The 18,567-nt window shown below is 40.8% G+C and overlaps 1 protein-coding gene across 1 annotated transcript in view; it reads right to left on the reverse strand.

Annotated features, from left to right (window-relative positions):
- The window catches only part of sv2ca (synaptic vesicle glycoprotein 2Ca), a 37,495-nt gene that overhangs the window by 4,953 nt on the left and 13,975 nt on the right, over positions 1-18,567 (reverse strand). The window contains exons 3-9 of the mRNA XM_049579665.1: positions 10,826-11,006; positions 9,586-9,737; positions 2,556-2,689; positions 1,957-2,046; positions 813-923; positions 606-694; positions 72-236 (exon numbers count right to left, since the gene is read on the reverse strand). Coding sequence (XP_049435622.1) covers positions 72-236; positions 606-694; positions 813-923; positions 1,957-2,046; positions 2,556-2,689; positions 9,586-9,737; positions 10,826-11,006 — 922 coding nt within the window. The remainder of the gene's footprint in view (positions 1-71; positions 237-605; positions 695-812; positions 924-1,956; positions 2,047-2,555; positions 2,690-9,585; positions 9,738-10,825; positions 11,007-18,567) is intronic.

Consider the following 18,567-nt stretch of genomic DNA (forward strand, 5'->3'; position numbering starts at 1 on the left):
TTTTAAGTACTGTATCACAGTATAATGGTGCAGCCATCCATTAAGCCTGCTGGTGAGTTGACTTCTCTTACCTGTCGTTGATGAAGAGGCCATTTTTGTGTATCTGGTTCTCCAGGGTGAAGTTGAAAGTGAAGTCTTCAATGCGTTCGTTGTTGTGTAGCTTCACTTTGGAGGCATATTCATCTGCCTGAAGGTGTTTGATGACATCGGGGAACCAGACTGACAGACCATAATACCTGCAACCAGAAGGATACAGTGATATCAGAATTAATTTGTTGTTGATTTTAGACTGAGATCTGACAAAAACATGGAAAGATACAACAGGACACAGTAGAAAACCAGAAGACATTGACTTTAAAGTGTTTTCAGTGTGTGTTTTTTTTTTTTTTTTTAATCTTTGGCTGCTTTCATTCCCCCTGAGACGCCAGTGGACCATTATTGATCCACAGACTGTGACTGATTTCAAGAGCTCGCAACTTCTGCACAGCACAGAGATCAAAATGACAGAAATGCAGTGCAGCCGCAAGCCACACTGCCCAGTGTTATTATCTGGCCGCAGCAATTAGCCTTGTCTGATTTTTCTGTGACATCAGGAAGAAGCTCACCCGAACGACAGCGTGAACCACACTATGGCAAGTCGCATCATGTTCTCTCGCATGGGGTAGTTGAAGGACTTCATGAGATTCACGTAGATCTAAAGGGAGGAAAGAGACGCATTACACTTCATGTGATCAGCAGACAAATTTAGGGCAGAGGCAGTGGACAGAAATGATTAATAAGAAAGGCAATCAAATTAAAAGACAAATATTTACCCCATGTATTTCAGCCTTTATCCTAAAGAAGAACTTGGAAACTGGGTTGCCAGACTCTGTATTCATTTCCACCAATTCATCCAGCTGTTTGGGGATCTTGATCCTGTTTACCTGGGAAGAGTAATCAAGACAGAAAATAAGTGCGAGAGGTGGCCCTGGCTTTAAGAGGCTGTGGTGCCCTCTTTTTTAAAACTACTGCAAAAGTAGTAGTGTGCTGGGAAACTAGACAACCCAAGGCACCCATAGGTCACAATAGATGGGCATTGCTTGTCAGAAAGGAAGCTAAATAACACTCCAGAGTTTTGGCAAGGAAACAACTCACCATGGTCATCTTCAAAGGGGTCCTTTAAACTCTCATCTCAAGATATCTGAATGAAAATGGGTTCTATGGGTGCCCACGAGTGTCCCCTAAACTAAAAAGGCTTCTTCTCAGTAAATGTTTGTTTCTTACAACCAATGTAAGGAGAAAAAAAAAGCAATTGGGAAAAGGTACGTGTATAGGTACATAACGATTGTTGTGAAACTCAGAATGTTAACTGTAGTGGTATTTGTCTATGCACAACAGATAACTCGTAATAATAAAAAGGAAATCAAAGTGTATCAGTATGTGATTCCATAACTGTCCATACTGACCTAGTTTTCAGCTAGCCTACACACTTCAACAGCATAATCAAATTCCTGAAATACAGTCATGGCTTTTGGTTTTGGTGTTCCACCCCAAGATCTTCAGTCACCCAATCTGGCCACCACTATGAAAAATTACTGGAGATGCCACTGGTGCATCTGTGTTGCATTCAACATTCATTTCATATCATGGATCTTACTTGTGTTACTTGTATCATCTTTAACTTCAAGACTGAAAGCACATGATAATTGTAGTAAATATCTATGTAAACACTGTGTACTACAGTAAATGATCAATTCAAGAAATGTGTCGACTAAGAGGCTTTCCCAATCCGCAGCTCACGAAGCCGTAAGCCTGAACGACACAAAACAGCTTTCAGAACCTTCATAATTCAGATGTGATCCCGCACAGTCAAAGCGTTAAAACCTGTCCCAGCGGTGGCAAAATATAAGCCTCTTTGCTTCTTTAAAGCGTCAGGAAACCCAGCCAAGACAGCGCGCAGCAGAAACAAACACTCACAGTGAAGACTTTCTCCGGTTGCCCACGCGCTCTCATGTTGGTGTCATGGATCTGTTTGAGGATCATCCAGGCTTCATCATGCTTCCCCACCTGACAGGAGGGAGCGTGAAAGACAGAGAGGAAATTTCACAGGATCAGCACAGATTTCTTGTACTCAGGGACAGCAACACGTCCATTTGATTGAATGTTCTGTAGGCTACATAATATTCTTTTGATTTTTCCAAGATGGGCCAGAATGATGAAAGTCACGACAACGGTGACTCATTTTACTTCAAAGGGTAATTATCCAGCAGCAAAGCCACTGTCATGGATCTCCAGGCTTCTATTTTGCAGACACATTCAAGGCCTTATCCAAGAGTCCTGGAGGACTGACACTCTTTGATCTGATTAAACATCTGTTGGGAAATGTCCAAGTACTCTGACGTATTTTTCCAGAGATGCTGACTGTAAAAACTGATAAGCACGGACAGTTGGTGACAATGACACAGCACTGTGACACAGAGTTCTTGAAGATACAACTGCTGCAGCAGATTTATAAATGATCAGAATTATTTCAGTGTTAAAATCTATGTCGCAATAGATAAGGAAAATACTGTTACCTCAAGGTAGAACCTGGGACTCTCAGGCATGAAGGTAAGTGCCACCACAGCACACACACAGGGCAGGGCACAGACAACCACAAACACCCTCCAGCTGTGAAACTGGTATGCTGAGCCCATACTGAAACTCCAACCTGTGAACAGAGGCATACAACACCAGTGACAGTCACATTGGAGACATGGCAGAATAAGAAGTGAATACATGATCAAAATAAGAGAAGTGCTTCAATTACATTTTCTTTTAAGAAACCACCATTACAAACACTGCTGCATTCATGGATAACACTATGTTAGATGACAATGTATTGCTTTTGATGTATATGCCTAACTGATTCCTATTGAGTTGCGTCTTTTTGTTGATGCATGTCTGGCATATTGAGCCTGTTTATACCTGGTATTATTGCGTCTTGGGTGACAGCACTAAATACAAGTCTAAACTATCACCAATACGCATTGCAATTTGATCAAGCCACTGGCCGAGCTAGTCTGGGTGACATTTAACCACGTATCTTTTTTAGTATGAACGCTAATGATGTGTCCCCGACAAGCACGCCACAAGAAAATACATCATCAGTGCAGGACATGTTGGTTGTTTTGGTGGCACAGCTCTGTAACTTGACAAGACGACATGACAAGATGGACGAAATTGTTGTCTGACCATCTGTCGTTTTGCCAGACATGTTGGAACAGACACACCACTAAAGTGACAAGCAATAATCCTGCCAGAGTGTGGACGCAATAACTGTGCAGTGTCAGTTGTCCCTTTTGCGTAAGTGACAAGCAGTAGCGAAATCAGAACACAAGTGATCGGCTGGAGATACAGGTGTGAACGCTAATATGTCCTGGCAGTCACATTGTGTTATGATCACTGAAGGCATGTTAACAGGCATGATTCTTACAAGTATTTGGCAGCTTTTAAGCACACACAAATCAAAGTGCCTGCAGACTTTTTTTAAGCTCCAAAATACTCCTAATTGATATTAACTGTAACATCTGACAATACTGTTTGTATTATTTATTATTAAGATAATATTCAGGCTAATACTCCCATTTAATTTATATTTACTTGGTCCATATCTACAATAGCATTCACTGTATGTTGCTGATAAAGATACAGTATATATTGGTGCCTTACTATCATGTAAAACATTCAACTGATCCTGAAGAAATATATATTTTTCAGCAAAGAAAACCACTGAAGTTAAACTCTCTGGTCATAACTGTTTGGTTCCTGGACCAGTCTGCAATTCACAGTGTCTAATTGATGAATTATACACTAATGCTCAGAGCACCATTTGAAGCCAGCAGGTGGCTATTTAGCCAATCTTCAGCTCACAGGGGCATCATAAAAGCAAATATAATTACTTAATAAGTCTCCAAATGATGCTTTGAGGAAGCAGTGACTAAATAATATTAGGTGTAGAGAGCAGAAACTACTGTATATCCTTATCAGAGGGGGGGCTGGGCCACTTGATCCGAGAGGCTGATTCTGAATGTTATGTGTGGAGCTTGTACTGTGAGCACAAAGGAGCTGCAAATAAAAGATGGCTTTTTAAACGAGAGGCACTCGGCGGCTGGAGCAGAGTGATGTGTAAGCTCAGAGATGAATGGCTCTGCAGAGGGAGCTGCAGAGAAGTGCACGGGGACGGGTTAATTGAATGTGTAGGAAAGGAATTGAGTGTTTTCTGCTAAGTTAAATCTTGTTGCACCTGATCTCAGCCCACAGGCACTCTCCCAGACTCATTAATCATTGTAACACGCACACACATACACACACATTTACACACACGCATGCAGAGAGTTATGCACTTTCACAAAGGGGGAGATGCACACATACGCACATTGCATTGACAGAGAAAAGGCACAGAAATTAATCACATGAATTACCATACAGATGACAGTGACACGACTAACATGATGCCATGATGCCACCCACACGTATACACAAGTAAACACATGAAGATACATACAGAATTATACATCAAAAATAATCCTTTTCCCTATACGAAAGGACACTATTTTTTACACATTTTCACGAAATAATTGTGGAGAAAGGAGAGAGGAATATACATAAAGACACCTTAATGTTAAAAATAATGGAAGACTTGAATTTGATCTGTTGTTGTCAAGTTACACAGACACAAACAGCTTTAAATTTTGTAACTAAATTCAAAAGGGTGGCACTGACTATGACATTCATTTCAAAGTAAAATGTGTGGGTGAATATTTGTTCCCTCCAAACATGGAATTACTGAGTTTATTGTTTGCAATTTAAGTTACATAAATGAATGCTTGTGCTGGTGACTCAGAGAAGAACTTAAGCTTACATATACTGTCATACCATACCAGTCTGGATGCAATCACAAATGTGCGATGTACTGTTTATGTAGATCTGTATTTGTGCACTCACTGACTTCATTTTTTAGAATTTTTATTTATGTATTTTTTTTTTGGAGGAAGCACAGAAAGGGGTTGCTGTGTCAGTCGTGACCTCCCACGTTTCTCAACAGATCGTGCTTCACGGAGATGCCGCTCCAAAGGGAATAGCACCATTATCCATCAACAGGCGTAGGAGGGGAGTCAGGGGGCGGGGAGGGGGTTAACGCTAATGGTTATGCCAGAAAAGAGCTGCTTGGAATTAATCTCACAGCATATTAAAATCCGGCTTTGAAAGCAATACACATCTACAGCTAAAAACAACTATGTTCAAATTGGGGTGGGCATCCGTCATAAGTGGTAAAAAATGCACCCCAGGAGAGATCAGAGAGACGAAAATGTCTCAGTAGAAAGCACAAAAAAAGTAAATGTAAAGCAAAGAACACAAAAGGAAATGAACAATGAGTGGTTTTCACTCTCAGTGTCTTTTGTTGGGCAGTAGGAGTAATGACTGTCGTAGACGACGCTTCGTCTCTGTGTATCCCCACTTCTTCTGAGTCCCTTTATTTCCTTCCCTGTCTTTCTCTCTGTGTGTGTGTGTGTGTGTGTGTGTGTGTGTGTGTGTGTGTGTGTGTGTGTGTGCGTGCATACGTCTGGAGTGACTCAGGGTGAGGGAGAGAAGTAAAGAGAGAAAGAGACAGAAAGAGACAGAGTAACAGAGAGAGAAGGGGAAAGAGTTGTTCAGCAGTGATTGCCTTTTATACAGAAATGTAGTGTGGCTTCCTGCCCCTCAGGGTTACTGTTTCACCCATGCCATTGGAAATCTCATTACAGGGATTATGTACATAATTGACTAAGTCTATGGATGACTGACTCAGCAGTGCTCACAGGCGCAGATACTGGATAGATAGATAGATAGATAGATAGATAGATAGATAGATAGATAGATAGATAGATAGATAGATGACAGCTTTCTTGTGCTAGTTTCTTTGTCGCTAGTCACTTTTTTGTTAGAAGTAAAGGGTCTGAAAATTCACTAAATTAGTGAGAAAGTTACCAAACTGGCAACACTAACCACAGGGTGCAGAGATGAGCTGTGGTGGTGTGGCATCAATATGTCTGAGAACGAGAGTTGCCGTTTTTGCTATCATAATTTAAAAGTAGTACTTCAACTTAAATTTTGACCTCAACGCACTCCTCTTTCCTAAGCTAGGTTTATGCTCATAGTGTGCAACTACATCATTGTGTAGTTTGTAGGGGAGGGAATAACCAGAGGATCGGTGATACGATATTATCACGATACTTAAGTCACAATTCAATATTATTGCAAATTTGAATATGTTGTGATATGCTGAGTATTGTGATACATTTTATTGCAATATATTGCGATTTATTACCTTTTTTAAACAGTAAATTATGTCCTCAAAGGAAAACTTTGTCAACATCTGTTTTATCTAATAAGTTTTCAGTCTGTTCATTTCACTTCAGCCATTTTTTCACAGCTAAATCTATCTAGCGGACTGAAAAAGCAATTTATTATATTATTCTAGTAGGCTACGTACAGTTTAATTTGTATTTGTCATATTAATAATTTGAACAGTTTTGGTCTGCCATTTATTAAAACTGTAAAGGGGTGAATTTATGTATAACTCACCTGTTTATGTTTTATCGAGGCTTAAAGTTACACATAATTAATGGCGGGCTGCTTTGAGTGACAGGCTGTCTGCGGATAGTGTCCTTGACTTCTCAGTCAGATCCACTCCTCTCTACTCCACAGCTCCACCCTGTTGTCCAGATACGGTCACTTCTGGCTCCACAGCCAAAATACCAAACTCAAGGGTTCAAAATGGGAGTCCACAAACCAATGGGTGATGTCATGGTAGCTACATCCATTATTTTTTTACAGTCTATGGACCAGACACATCTGCCAGGTGAGCAGGCCAGTTTTCTTCTGTTTCCAGTGTTTATGCCAAGCAAGAACAAGCTATATATTTACTATACAGACCTGAGAGTGCTATCATGGTTTACTCAACAAAAAGCCAAAGTGATATAATGCCTATCACTTAGCACAAGCAGATGAGTTAAAATTCATTGACAATGATGTGAAGTCCACCCAGGGGTGGGTATTTAATCTTTAATCTGTGGATCTGAGCAGCATCTAATGAGGTTACTCTCGTGGCGGGCTTTCTTGGCAGCAGGCAAACTCCTCAAAGTCTACTGTCAATGTGATGACGATCTGTGCCGAGCAGACCTCCTTCAGGGCCCCAGCTGTGAGTCAGGCAGGGGGCTTTTGGGAGACATTAGGAGCCAGCGAGTGGAGGAGATAAATGAGAGCTCTAATGGTGTATTAAACACCAGTGTTGAGGCATTTGTGTCATAACCCATCACTGATACCTTTAATGTGTTCGTTCAAACACATAAAGGTATCTCTGCAGGAGGCCCACAGTTTGGCCCACACATCGTAGTGCTGTTGGTTGCGGGCACTGCAGCACTTTAGGGAAAACATAAAAACCACTGGTGAGCGCTGGAGTATGTATGCAAGACACGTAGTTCACTCTCAGAGAAAGAGAGGCAGAGTGGTAGTGACTGTCAGAGAGAATAAGAGCAAAGTAAGGCCACTACCATCCCTTCAATATGATATCAGCAGATCTGACAGCAGAGTTTCCTCGTGAAGACTCATTCTGGTTTCAGAGGGTTTTGCGAGTCCTTCACCAGTGTGCTTCTGTGGAGCCATGTGAGCGGATCTACAGCAGTGTGTGCATGTATCTCCATGAGAAACATGTGAGAAAACTGAGAAGTCCTTTATTGGAAACTTAAATGATTAGCGATGCCATGTGTGTGTGCACTCATGTCACTTTCTGTGTGTGTGCCCAGATGACCTCTTACAATGTCAGATGTTATTGCCTTCAATTTCCCTTGAAGAAGACCTGTATGTGGCTGCAGCCCAGTAAAACATCATCCATGCCACTTACAGCAACACACACACACACACACACACACACACACACACACACACACTGTCTCTCTCTCGCTGACGTCACAGGTTGGCTAAAGCATGGTCTGGCCATAAATCACCTCTAGCTGTAGCTTTGTCCTATTAGAGCAAGGAGAAAAACCTAATTATGCTTGATCAAGAAGAACACTCTGCGGAGACAGAGAATGGAGAGAGAGGAGAGGTAATAAAAGGAAGGACAGAGTTAGACAGAGAGATGGGGTGAGTACAAAACAGGAGGAGAGGGGGTGCAGTAACAGGAAGGAAGGAAGGAAGGAGCTCATTCCCCTCTTTTTGTTTCTTTCCATGATGAGTGCAGCTGATATCTAATGCGGTATTGTCATAAATCACAGCGTTCTCTCCCCCACAGCACCCTCACCCTGCTCTATGGTATCCATGCATATGTTAATCTCTTAACCTCTGCCTCTCACAGCCTGCAGCCACTCAGAGCTATTAGGTGATTGATTCCCGTGGCAGGGAAAACTAGCACCTCGACCCACGGCCCACAGGGAAGCCTTACAGATTTGTAACCTGTAGTCAGGAGCTTAGCATAAAAGTCACATTGGCAAGCTTCTCAGCAGCGCTGCCAAACTTAACCCTGTTACAGCCCTCACTGGATATAACGTCTATACATCTCAGCTTTTCTTTTTATTAGGAAGCACAATCCCAAGCTTAGCAAGATAGGAGTACACCACAGACTGTATAAAATAATTGATGTAGCTACCATGACGTCACCCACTGGGTTGTAGACTGCCGTTTTGAGGCCTCAAGTTTGGCATTTCACGTTGTTTTGCAGCCAAAAATGACCATATCTTAACAGGAGGGTAGAGCTGAGCAAGGGCAGCACCGTTAAAAATGCATAACTTTATGACTTACTAAAATGTAAACAGGTGAGTCATATAAAAAATAACCTGCTTACAGTCGTCATAGTGATATAATTTTTATCTTTTTTTCCCCTGTTAAAGGGTTTTTCACAAACTGTGATTTATGATATTGGGCTTTACAAATAAAATTGAAGTGAGCTGAATTGAATTGAGTTGAATCAAATCAAACTGAATTGAATTGAACTGAATTGAACTGAATTGAACTGAATTGAATTGAATTGAAATGAAAGAAATGAATTGAAATTAATTGAAAGGAATTGAAATTAATTGAAAGGAATTGAAATGAAATTAAATGAAATTAAATGAGCTGAATTGAACTGAATTGAATTGAACTGAACTGAAATAAAATTAAATTAAATTAGTTGAGTTGAATTGAACTGAAATGAAATGAACTGAATTAAATTGAATTGAATTGAATTGAATTGAATTGAGTTGAATCGAATCAAAGTGAACAGAATTAAATTGAATTGAACTGACTAGACTTGAATTGAATTGAAATGAATTGAATTGAAATGAGCTGAGTTGAACTGAATTGAATTGAATTGGTTTGAACTGAATCATAAATGTTGAAATTAGCTACAGAGACCAAAACATTTTCTGTACCAGGCTGTAAACATTTTTTATTTCTTTTGTAAAGTCAGGCATTTTAATATGGGGGTCTTTGGGGATTGACTCGCTTCTAGAGCCAGCCTCAAGTGGTCATTAGAGGAACTACAGTTTTTGACACTGGTTGCAGCTTGGTGTACTCATTACAATATTTTAGAACCGATAAACTCACCATAGTGTGGTATGATGGCCCAGGCCATGGCAGATGCATAGATTTCTCCAATCATCCAGAACATGCATAACCAGCTGAGGTGTTCTCCTCTTTTCTCTCTGGACAACACCTCCGCAAAGAAGGAGAACACGATGGGCACAGCGCCTCCTATCCTGCAGGAGTCAGAGAGAATGGCAGTGGGAGTTAGTGGGAGTGAGACAAAACCAGGGCAGAACTAAACTTTGGGAATCCTTGTGTTTAACATCTTTTGCACACATTTACTTTCACATGTTTTGAATTAATCCCTTAGCTTGTGGCCTGTTTCTGTTCCTTGAGTTCAAGAAGAACAAGTCAAACGCTGCCAAATAAATTGCAGTTTGATTCTAACAGACTTTATTCAGTGTTTTTTGGATTGTTTTCCATTAAAATAGAAAGCGAGGGTTCATTGCTAAGACATCAAAGGAGACCAAGTAAGCAAAAAAGAGCACAACTGAGCATAAAAAAGTAATACAGAAAATCCTCAGTGCCAGTTCCATATGATACAGAGCACAGGTCGCATTGGCAGTTTGGACAGCCTTTTCAATTACTCTGGAGGTCTCCGGGGAGAGCAATGCAGATGCAATTACTGAATTAGCTTTTAAAGGAACAGTTACACTGCCAGAGACGAGGGTGTAATAAATCACCCTCTGTTTCTGCGTAGCAAGAGGCTGACACACAATCTGTCTCTGGTGGAGTTTTCATTTTCACACACTGAAACACGCTCTGGTTATTTTTAAGATTGCAAGAATGTATATTGAAGTTTTCTTTATGGAGTGAGAATGTCACTGGCTATCTCAGACATTGGCTGTTTATATATTTTACTGCTCTGCGCTGCAGCCGTGTACAGGAGAAAATTACATTTAGATAGGAATATGAATGTGTAGTAAACCCTCTATGGTAAAGGAGTCAGAAACTATAAACCGTCTGAGGAGCAGTAAGTGAGAGAACAGGATTTATGCAATCAGTTAAGGAAATTGCTTTCATCTCTTTTCAACAACTTCAACAATTATTCCATGAAAGTCAACAAAGGGAGTAATAATTAGGAGAGACAGACTCTGATTTTACTGTGTTATGTTAAGATGGTGTGACCACCCTGTTGCCAAAGAAGGAGATTTCGAGGGGCCATAGTATTAACCATTTCACTTGACATTTCACAGATCATCAAACTGATGGCTTGTCATCTTCGTCAGCCCCAGAATGACCTCCACTTCATCAGACTTACCCGAAGCCTGCGATGAGACGGCACAGGAGGAAGAGACCGTATCCCTGGACAAAAGACGAAAGGAAGGCGAAGAAACCATTGGTGGACATGCAAATGAGGAGGCACTGTCTGCGGCCCACTTTGTCAGACATCCCTCCCCAGAAGAACGCTCCAACCATCATCCCCAAGTAAACAATACTGCCTGCGAAGATAAAGAGAGAGAAGGGTCTGATTGTTTTTCTGTTTTTTATACCTCAGGATAAAATTACTTAGCTCACATCATAGGCATAGAGTACTGAGAAGATGCCCCTTAATATTAAAGACATTTTCACCATAAAGTGGTGCATAAAAATTCACCAGGATGCAGGAAATTAAGCGTTTGATGCTCAAACCTCCCATGTCATATGTGTCCCATATGTGTCTCAACAACACCTACGCACTTGCCTCACATCTGTGCATTTGCATATGTATGTAAATGGTTGCATGTTTTGGTATCTCAGACTACACCAACGTTTTGGGAGTTTATCTCATTGGTCACTTAAAGGAGATGATTTTTAGTGCCTGTCCCCTCATCAAGTTTTTATCTGATAGCCAACAAACATGTCTTTTGTCACACTGAATTTTCGAGATTATCTTCACAAAGCTCTTTAGGGACACAATTTAAACCTGCAGTAACAGGTTTTTTTTTTTATCAGACCAGTAGGGGGCAGCATTAACAAGCTGTGAACAAAACAATATCACCTTAGCAAACTTAACTTAGCAAACAGTTGCCTATTTACAAATCCAGCAGATACAAAGCACCATTAGTATTCATTTGGAGTTAGTTACCAGCTAGTTTCTAAAGCTCAAATCAAGCAATCTGATTGGCTGTTAGCCATGGTTTCTTTTGACAGATAACAGGCAAACTCAACACATGAGGGGGAAAGTTAGCCGAACAAACTGGTTACGTAGCAACAAACTGCCAAAAAATGTCAACATTTGAGGTCAAATTCAACCTCTGTGCTGGCGTAACTATGGAGAAGTGGACTGAGCAATGCATATATCTGGGGGGAAAAAATCACCTTGCTGAATTCGAGTTGTGACAGCCATTAACTGAAGGTACATCTATGGAACTGCCATGCCCTCTCCTTTCAGCCGATTAGCTTAGTCTGCTAGCAGTGAGGAGAGAGGCGGATTGATAGTAAAATGAGCTACACTGTCTTTGTCACTGGCTATGTCTTTGTAAAAACAATGCTTTTTGAATGCTTTATGAACATGTCACTAAAAAAGGTTTAAATTGGAATGTGTCTATAACTTTTATAAAACCATTGGTAACCATTCACTTCACGATAACCCCCGACAACCCCCTTAGCTGTGATATAATCACAACCCACCACAGCCTGTCGTGAGCTATTATCTAATTTACTGTAAAGCAGGTTTTTAGAGCTTTTTCACCGGATGCAGCTGTCCACTGTGGCTGGAAACAACATGAATGAACCAAAACAGAAAAGTCACGGGCCTGAGAATTCAAACATTGAGCTATGGGATGTTATAAAGCACTATAGAGAGATGGGGGAACTGCAGAGTCAGGTGTTACTTATCTTTCACATGAAAGTGGTCATGTTATCCATTGTTGATATAAAAATATTGATTACAGCCTCTTTAAACACATTAATATAGCTCCAGACTTGCAAGCCAGAGACTTTTCCAGAAAGCTCTCTAGCTACTATTTTTAACAAAGCATTTCAGCCAAAGAACAATCTGGCTTTGCTCAAAGACACAGTGGCAAGACCATCTAAGAAAGACACACTCCTGCTCCTCACTAACAGTTTGAACTGATGACCTTCACAGATTTGTGTGTTTTCACTCTCCTAATATCACTATTCACTAAAAACCCAACTCTCATTTAAGTGAAGTAGAATGACATTTTGAAAATATCTCCCCCTGAGTAGTCCAAGCCACCCGACACTGACTCTCAGCCAAGAAGTGTTTTAGGATTCGTGTCCTCTAAATGTGCCTCCACTGGCAAATGGTAAAGTGTCAAATTAAAATATGGAGTAACATTAAGCTTGTGGCTTCATTAGTGCGGACTGTTAATCAGTGAATTGTTGTTGAATGACTGCCGGACATATGGAATGTTAAACATATAGATGATCATGACACCTTTAAAGGCTGTTAGACACAAGCTAAACACACATAACACAAGTTACAGTATGACGTTTTTGGTGGGTGGGGCTTAGCTGGAGGCAAAACAATTCTCCACAGACATTGGCTGGCGCTAGCTGGCAAGTTCTGCTGGCTTGTTTTACACAATGGAGAAAGATGATGCAAGTGGTGTTTTTGGAAATAATCATTCTGAGTGGCGGGGCCCACTCTGGCACAAACTGGGCCATTTCTAAATTAGGAGCACTGTCTGAATGTATCGTTTGGTTATCCAGAGCACCGCACTCTCGGAGCGGCAGAGTGCACTCTGGGTACTTAGCAGAGAACCAAGCAGAGTGAATGTGTGATTAACCTAACCATTCTTTAATTTATATAAAAATATAAAACTCTGTTTCTTCGACCAACAGGGCTCTCATTTTAGTGTAGAGTGTCAGACTGAATTTATGAGTGCATCATGTCACTAACTCTCTGGGACCATGAATGTTACTTGAATAAGTAAACACTGACCAACGGGACCGGACTGGCCGACCCGTATGCTCTCACTCAGTGGATGGATGATGTCACAGGAAGCTTCGTGGTTGATAACTATGCCAATCTTACAAAGGAGGACGACTCTTGAATGGTTTCCTCAAAGCTAATGCGAGCTAAAAAGTTAGCGTTAAAGAGAAATCCAATATTCCTCTTAATACCTCCCCAATTTCTGATTAGATGGACATTATAACCCTCAATACACATAACGTTATTCATCCCTACAACAGGAAATACTTTTTCCCTAACCTGATATGAAGCGTGTGCGCACATGTGAGCATTTTTGATGATCGCCTCCGTCCATCCTTTTGTCTTATTGCATTTAACCATAGCTGTCTTTGTGTTTGTTGACAGGCAGTGGCAGCTGGTAAAAATTGATATTTTAAGTCATGACTCTTTCTATTCTGGCTCCCAGTAATACAACAAAGTGACATTTTAAGACTTCCACGTAGCCTACAGCCCTGTGGTGGGGAGTCGTGTTTGCCTCCAGCTCACAAACTGACGTCATTGTGACTCGGCTCTAAAAGGGTCTACACGTCTAACAACAAAAGACTGCTGTAGGTGCTATTTACAAATTAAAGCTTTAGTATTGCTGCTAGTCTGGATCGTAAAAAATTGGAGCACTGACTGATGACAATGAACCTGACACCCTATTTGAAAACCCTCGGTCCCAGTAACACTCTCTAACGTTGATAAGTAAATACAGTGTGTAAAAGACTGAAAACAGGCCCTGATCAATGGGGAGACAAATGTGAGTAGTAATGTGGGGTGACTTTACAAAGGGGCCCTCTGCTCTCTTTTAATCTCTCTCATCACAAACGGGATCAATGCCTCAACAAAACAGCATCGATTTCTCTCACTGATCATCATGATTCTGCTCTGCAAGAGGAGCCTATTATTACTGCTTCACTCTACACTGTGTGTGGCACTGTGCAGTTAGCAACCTCTGTGGACGTACAGTGTTTGCTGCAAAGAGCAGGTCCAACTGGATTTGTCTCAGTTTAGACATTTCACTTTTGAGGTTTCTGTTTCAGGCTAAAATACTCAGTAGTTTATTAACAGCTAATATTACAGTATTGTTGTCTTCATCCATCTCCAAACATACACAGACACATAAACGTGGGATATTTGTGTTCCTAATTCCACACAAAAGAAAAGAACGTGAAAGTCGCAGTCATATTTGGAGTGATATGACTCAGCCGTAGGGACACTCTTTTCATCCCATTGCAATAATCTTAATAGCAAGATGCATTTCCTGTCTGTATTGTCTGCAGTCAGGTCTCTTCTCCTCTGCTGTGAGCAGATATCTGTTTGACTCTCTCACTTCAGGGGTCAAAACCCAGCTATCTGTCACATTTGGCAGCCATCTAGATACTCGCCCGAAGGTGCCATAAATTCAACTCTAAATTTAACGAAAGTCTTCAGTCTATGCACAGTTCAGTTTTGCTTCATTAAGGAGAGGCTAGATATACGACAGTGCACAGGCAAACACCCACTGGCCACCCATTTAATTGTCATGCATCCAAACATCCAGAGGCCCTTTCATTTAGTTTCAACCTTCCATACAAACAATAAATGCTTTTTTTTTTGGTTTTGAGTTTTTTAGAGATACTGGCACGAAAACAGACAAAGAAAGAACCTCTGATTTCTGTTACTTTAATGCCCTTACAAAGGAGCAATAAAACTGTTGACTAACGAGTACATCCCTCACAGGACAGTCCATTACATAATGAATTTATTGACGTTCTGTCTGACTTGCTGCACAATAACTGAGCATGACGTCAGCAGTGCCCACACCAGCCAAGAGCAGAGTAGTGTACTGTAGGGTAATAAAATCCAAAAATAGCAGAAATGTTATCATCACCAAAAGGCAAAAAGCTAGTTTGTGTGGCATTGACCAGAAAATTATGGTACATATTTCAACTGAAGAGGAATCTTTCGATGCTAATTTGATTGAGTCTCACTCCACTTTCAGTGTGATGTCAGAGTGATACAGTCCCATTTTCTGTAGCTTTTGGACTCGGACCAAGCAGTTACTACACTGCAGCAAACTCTTAGTTTGAAAAGCCCTTCACAGGAACGGTCACACTGACGAGACAGACGCACTGAGACACTGATGAGACATTCTTCACAAACTTATTCCGTCTGAATGTTAATTGGAGCAAGCAGTTAGGATTTGCTGTGAGTCAATGCACTAATAGCAGTTTTAGAGTATGAGCTGTATCCTTTTTCTTATCGAAACATAATAGAATTTCTAAGTCTTTTCAATAATCATAGTACTGTACTGACATTTTTTACACAGACCTAAAAAATCATCCATATAGGTTGACAGTGCATGCAGCCTTTACATTACTCCAAGGATGACATTTTTCTGTACGCTGACATGGAGGTTAGCATTACCCTGGTTTCCACATCAAAAAGCTTTTTGGATTTTTCTGTTTTGGATTATTGTTTAAAATAGGCGGCACAGTGGTGGGTGGGGGGTTCAAACCCTAGGGTGGGGAAGCCTTTCTGTGCGGAGTTCACATGTTCTCCCTGTGTCAACGTGGGTTTTCTCCGGGTACTCCAGCTTCCCCACTCAAAATACATGCAAGCTAGGTTAATTAGTGACTCTAAATTGGGGACTCTAAATGGTTGTGTGTCTCTATGTGTCAGCTCTGTGATAGTCTGGCGACCTGTCCAGGGTGTACCCAGCCTCTCCGCAAAAAAATCTTTACAAGTGAACACCACAACACAGTTTAAAAAGCAGTAAAGTCCATGTGATGTTGCGTGAAGATCAAAGAACTCCCTACAGGGTGGGTGGTAGGAGCGGTGAAATAAACACAGGACTTTCACTCAGGAGACCAGTGTTTGTTCCCCAAAGTCAGTGCTGACTTCTTTCAGTAACAACATAGTATGCTAGTAAGTGTAGCATAGTACGCTAATGACATATGTGACGTGACACACTGGATGTCTGTCACTTGACATACATTATGTCTGCAACAAAAGCACTTATTTAAAGCCAAACCATGACGTTTTTTCTAAAGGTAACCACCAAGTTTTGTTGCCTAACGGTAACCACCAAGTTTTATAGTGTAACTGTTTCATAATGTTAAGGACGTGTTTAAAACTGTGACCATTAGGATGGCAATATGTCGTTTTTGGGGCTGGTAATGTAAGTGATTTTGAAGTCAGAGGAAACAGACCTCTTCTGTCGATTTTACACATAAAAAAATCAGACGACATAGGAAAATAGAGGCATCGCTGGCGACATATTTTTTTCCCAAGAGTGTTCCTGACCCATCCTACTGTGCTGAGATTGGCCAGAACTAGCCCTAACCCTAACTACGTTCCACCTTGACATGACCAGCATGATGAGTACTATTCAATCACAGCACAGTAGCATAAAGTTAATCAGGGTGGTAGGGCAGGACTAGGCAAAACAGTCTTGGGAAACAAAATTGCGTGTTTTGGCATGATGCCCCTGGTGCATTTTAGCACAAACCACTAAGTGATGTCTTGTACAAAATATCGAAATTTTTAGAAGAATTTTATATTTCACCGAAAACTAAGAAATGGTTCCTCGCATGCATCTCCTCATTGGATTTTTAAAATATTTTTCCTTTCATACCTTTGTCGATCTCCTCAATATCTGTTGTGCAGAAAATTAAAAGCAAGTGAGACGAGTATTTTCTTACTGCATGTAGGTAACGCAGCATTAATTTTACTGACATTGTTTTGGACACAGTCTGAGTTACATGTTGGTGCCCCAGGCAGCACTTATACTTTATAGGTAGACGTTAACATTTTGAAGCCTGTATGGGATTTTATGATTTTAAAGGTAACAGAGGAATAAGGAATATGACAACCCTGAGGTCAGACTTTAACTGCTGTGCTTTTTAAAGTGAGGTTTTGGTTGAGAAATTAAGGGTCTGCCCATGAATTCAGCTCACATAATGCAATGTTTTAAAGGTTATCCAGTGACAGATATGTATTTTTATGTATAAAAATAGGGATGAAATGACTATTTGCTAGGGTACAGTTATGTAAAGGCATTTTTCTCAAATCAACATTGCTGTAAAGAGTGTGCGTCTAGCATTATTTCCTCTGTGTTTCCAGTAAATGGTCACCATAAGCTAATTGTGTTCAGTAATCCACTACAGTTTAACAGTGTCACCCATGAAATGTGTCAACATTTCATTAGACTGATGCTCAGGCTACAGTCGATCAGTCAGTACCAAACACATTGGAAATAATGAGGCTGGATAACAGAAGCTTCAACCAGAGTATTCTAATTAATGAAATGCTTCCCTCAGAGCTAACACCCAGTGCTGCCATGTCATTGATTTAGTAGGCTATAAATGTAGGTCCATTCTCAGGCCAGAGGAAGGATACAATCAATAGACAAGAGCTCAGTTCAGCTTTATTCCCAGACCAAAAATTTGAACTGAAGAAGGGTGAAATGTAAAGGCTCACTTCCTGAAGCACTGATAAGACACGTTAGAAGCACAGCTCCTTGACTGAATGCCAACTGGTACAGACGTTTCACCGTAACAGTGTGAAATACAGCTGAATTTGGACTTGATGACCCGTATAGACTCTGAGCACCATCAGAAAATGACAGTGTGTCAGGAGACCTCTCAGGCAGAAGCAAAAGGTTTTGCCCCATGACAGTCTGTTGAGATGTCAAAACACATCTCCAGGAACGGTTAATATTCAGCAAAATCACAAAAGGAATAAGATCTGGAGTAAAACACTGCCACAGTAATACACAGAAAACACACACACACACACGCACACACACACACACACACACACACACACACACACACACACACACACACACAGGAGCAAAGAGTAAATCTAATTGACAGATTAAAATGTCACAATTACATATAATCTCTTTTGGTGTAGCTAAACTAGCCACTGGGGAACACGATGAAGGAGGGAAGATTAAAAATGAAAATCTATACAGGAGCAAGCACAAACATGAGATGCTGAAATATGTGATCAGCAGAAGGAAGAGTAAAAGCGATGAAAGATGTGGGGGGTGACATAAGAGAGAGACAGGTAATGAGGGAGGAGAGTTCAGTAATTGCAAGACAGGGTGAGAA

The sequence above is a fragment of the Epinephelus fuscoguttatus genome, linkage group LG6 (assembly GCF_011397635.1).
Source record: "Epinephelus fuscoguttatus linkage group LG6, E.fuscoguttatus.final_Chr_v1".
Lineage (NCBI taxonomy): Eukaryota > Metazoa > Chordata > Actinopteri > Perciformes > Serranidae > Epinephelus > Epinephelus fuscoguttatus.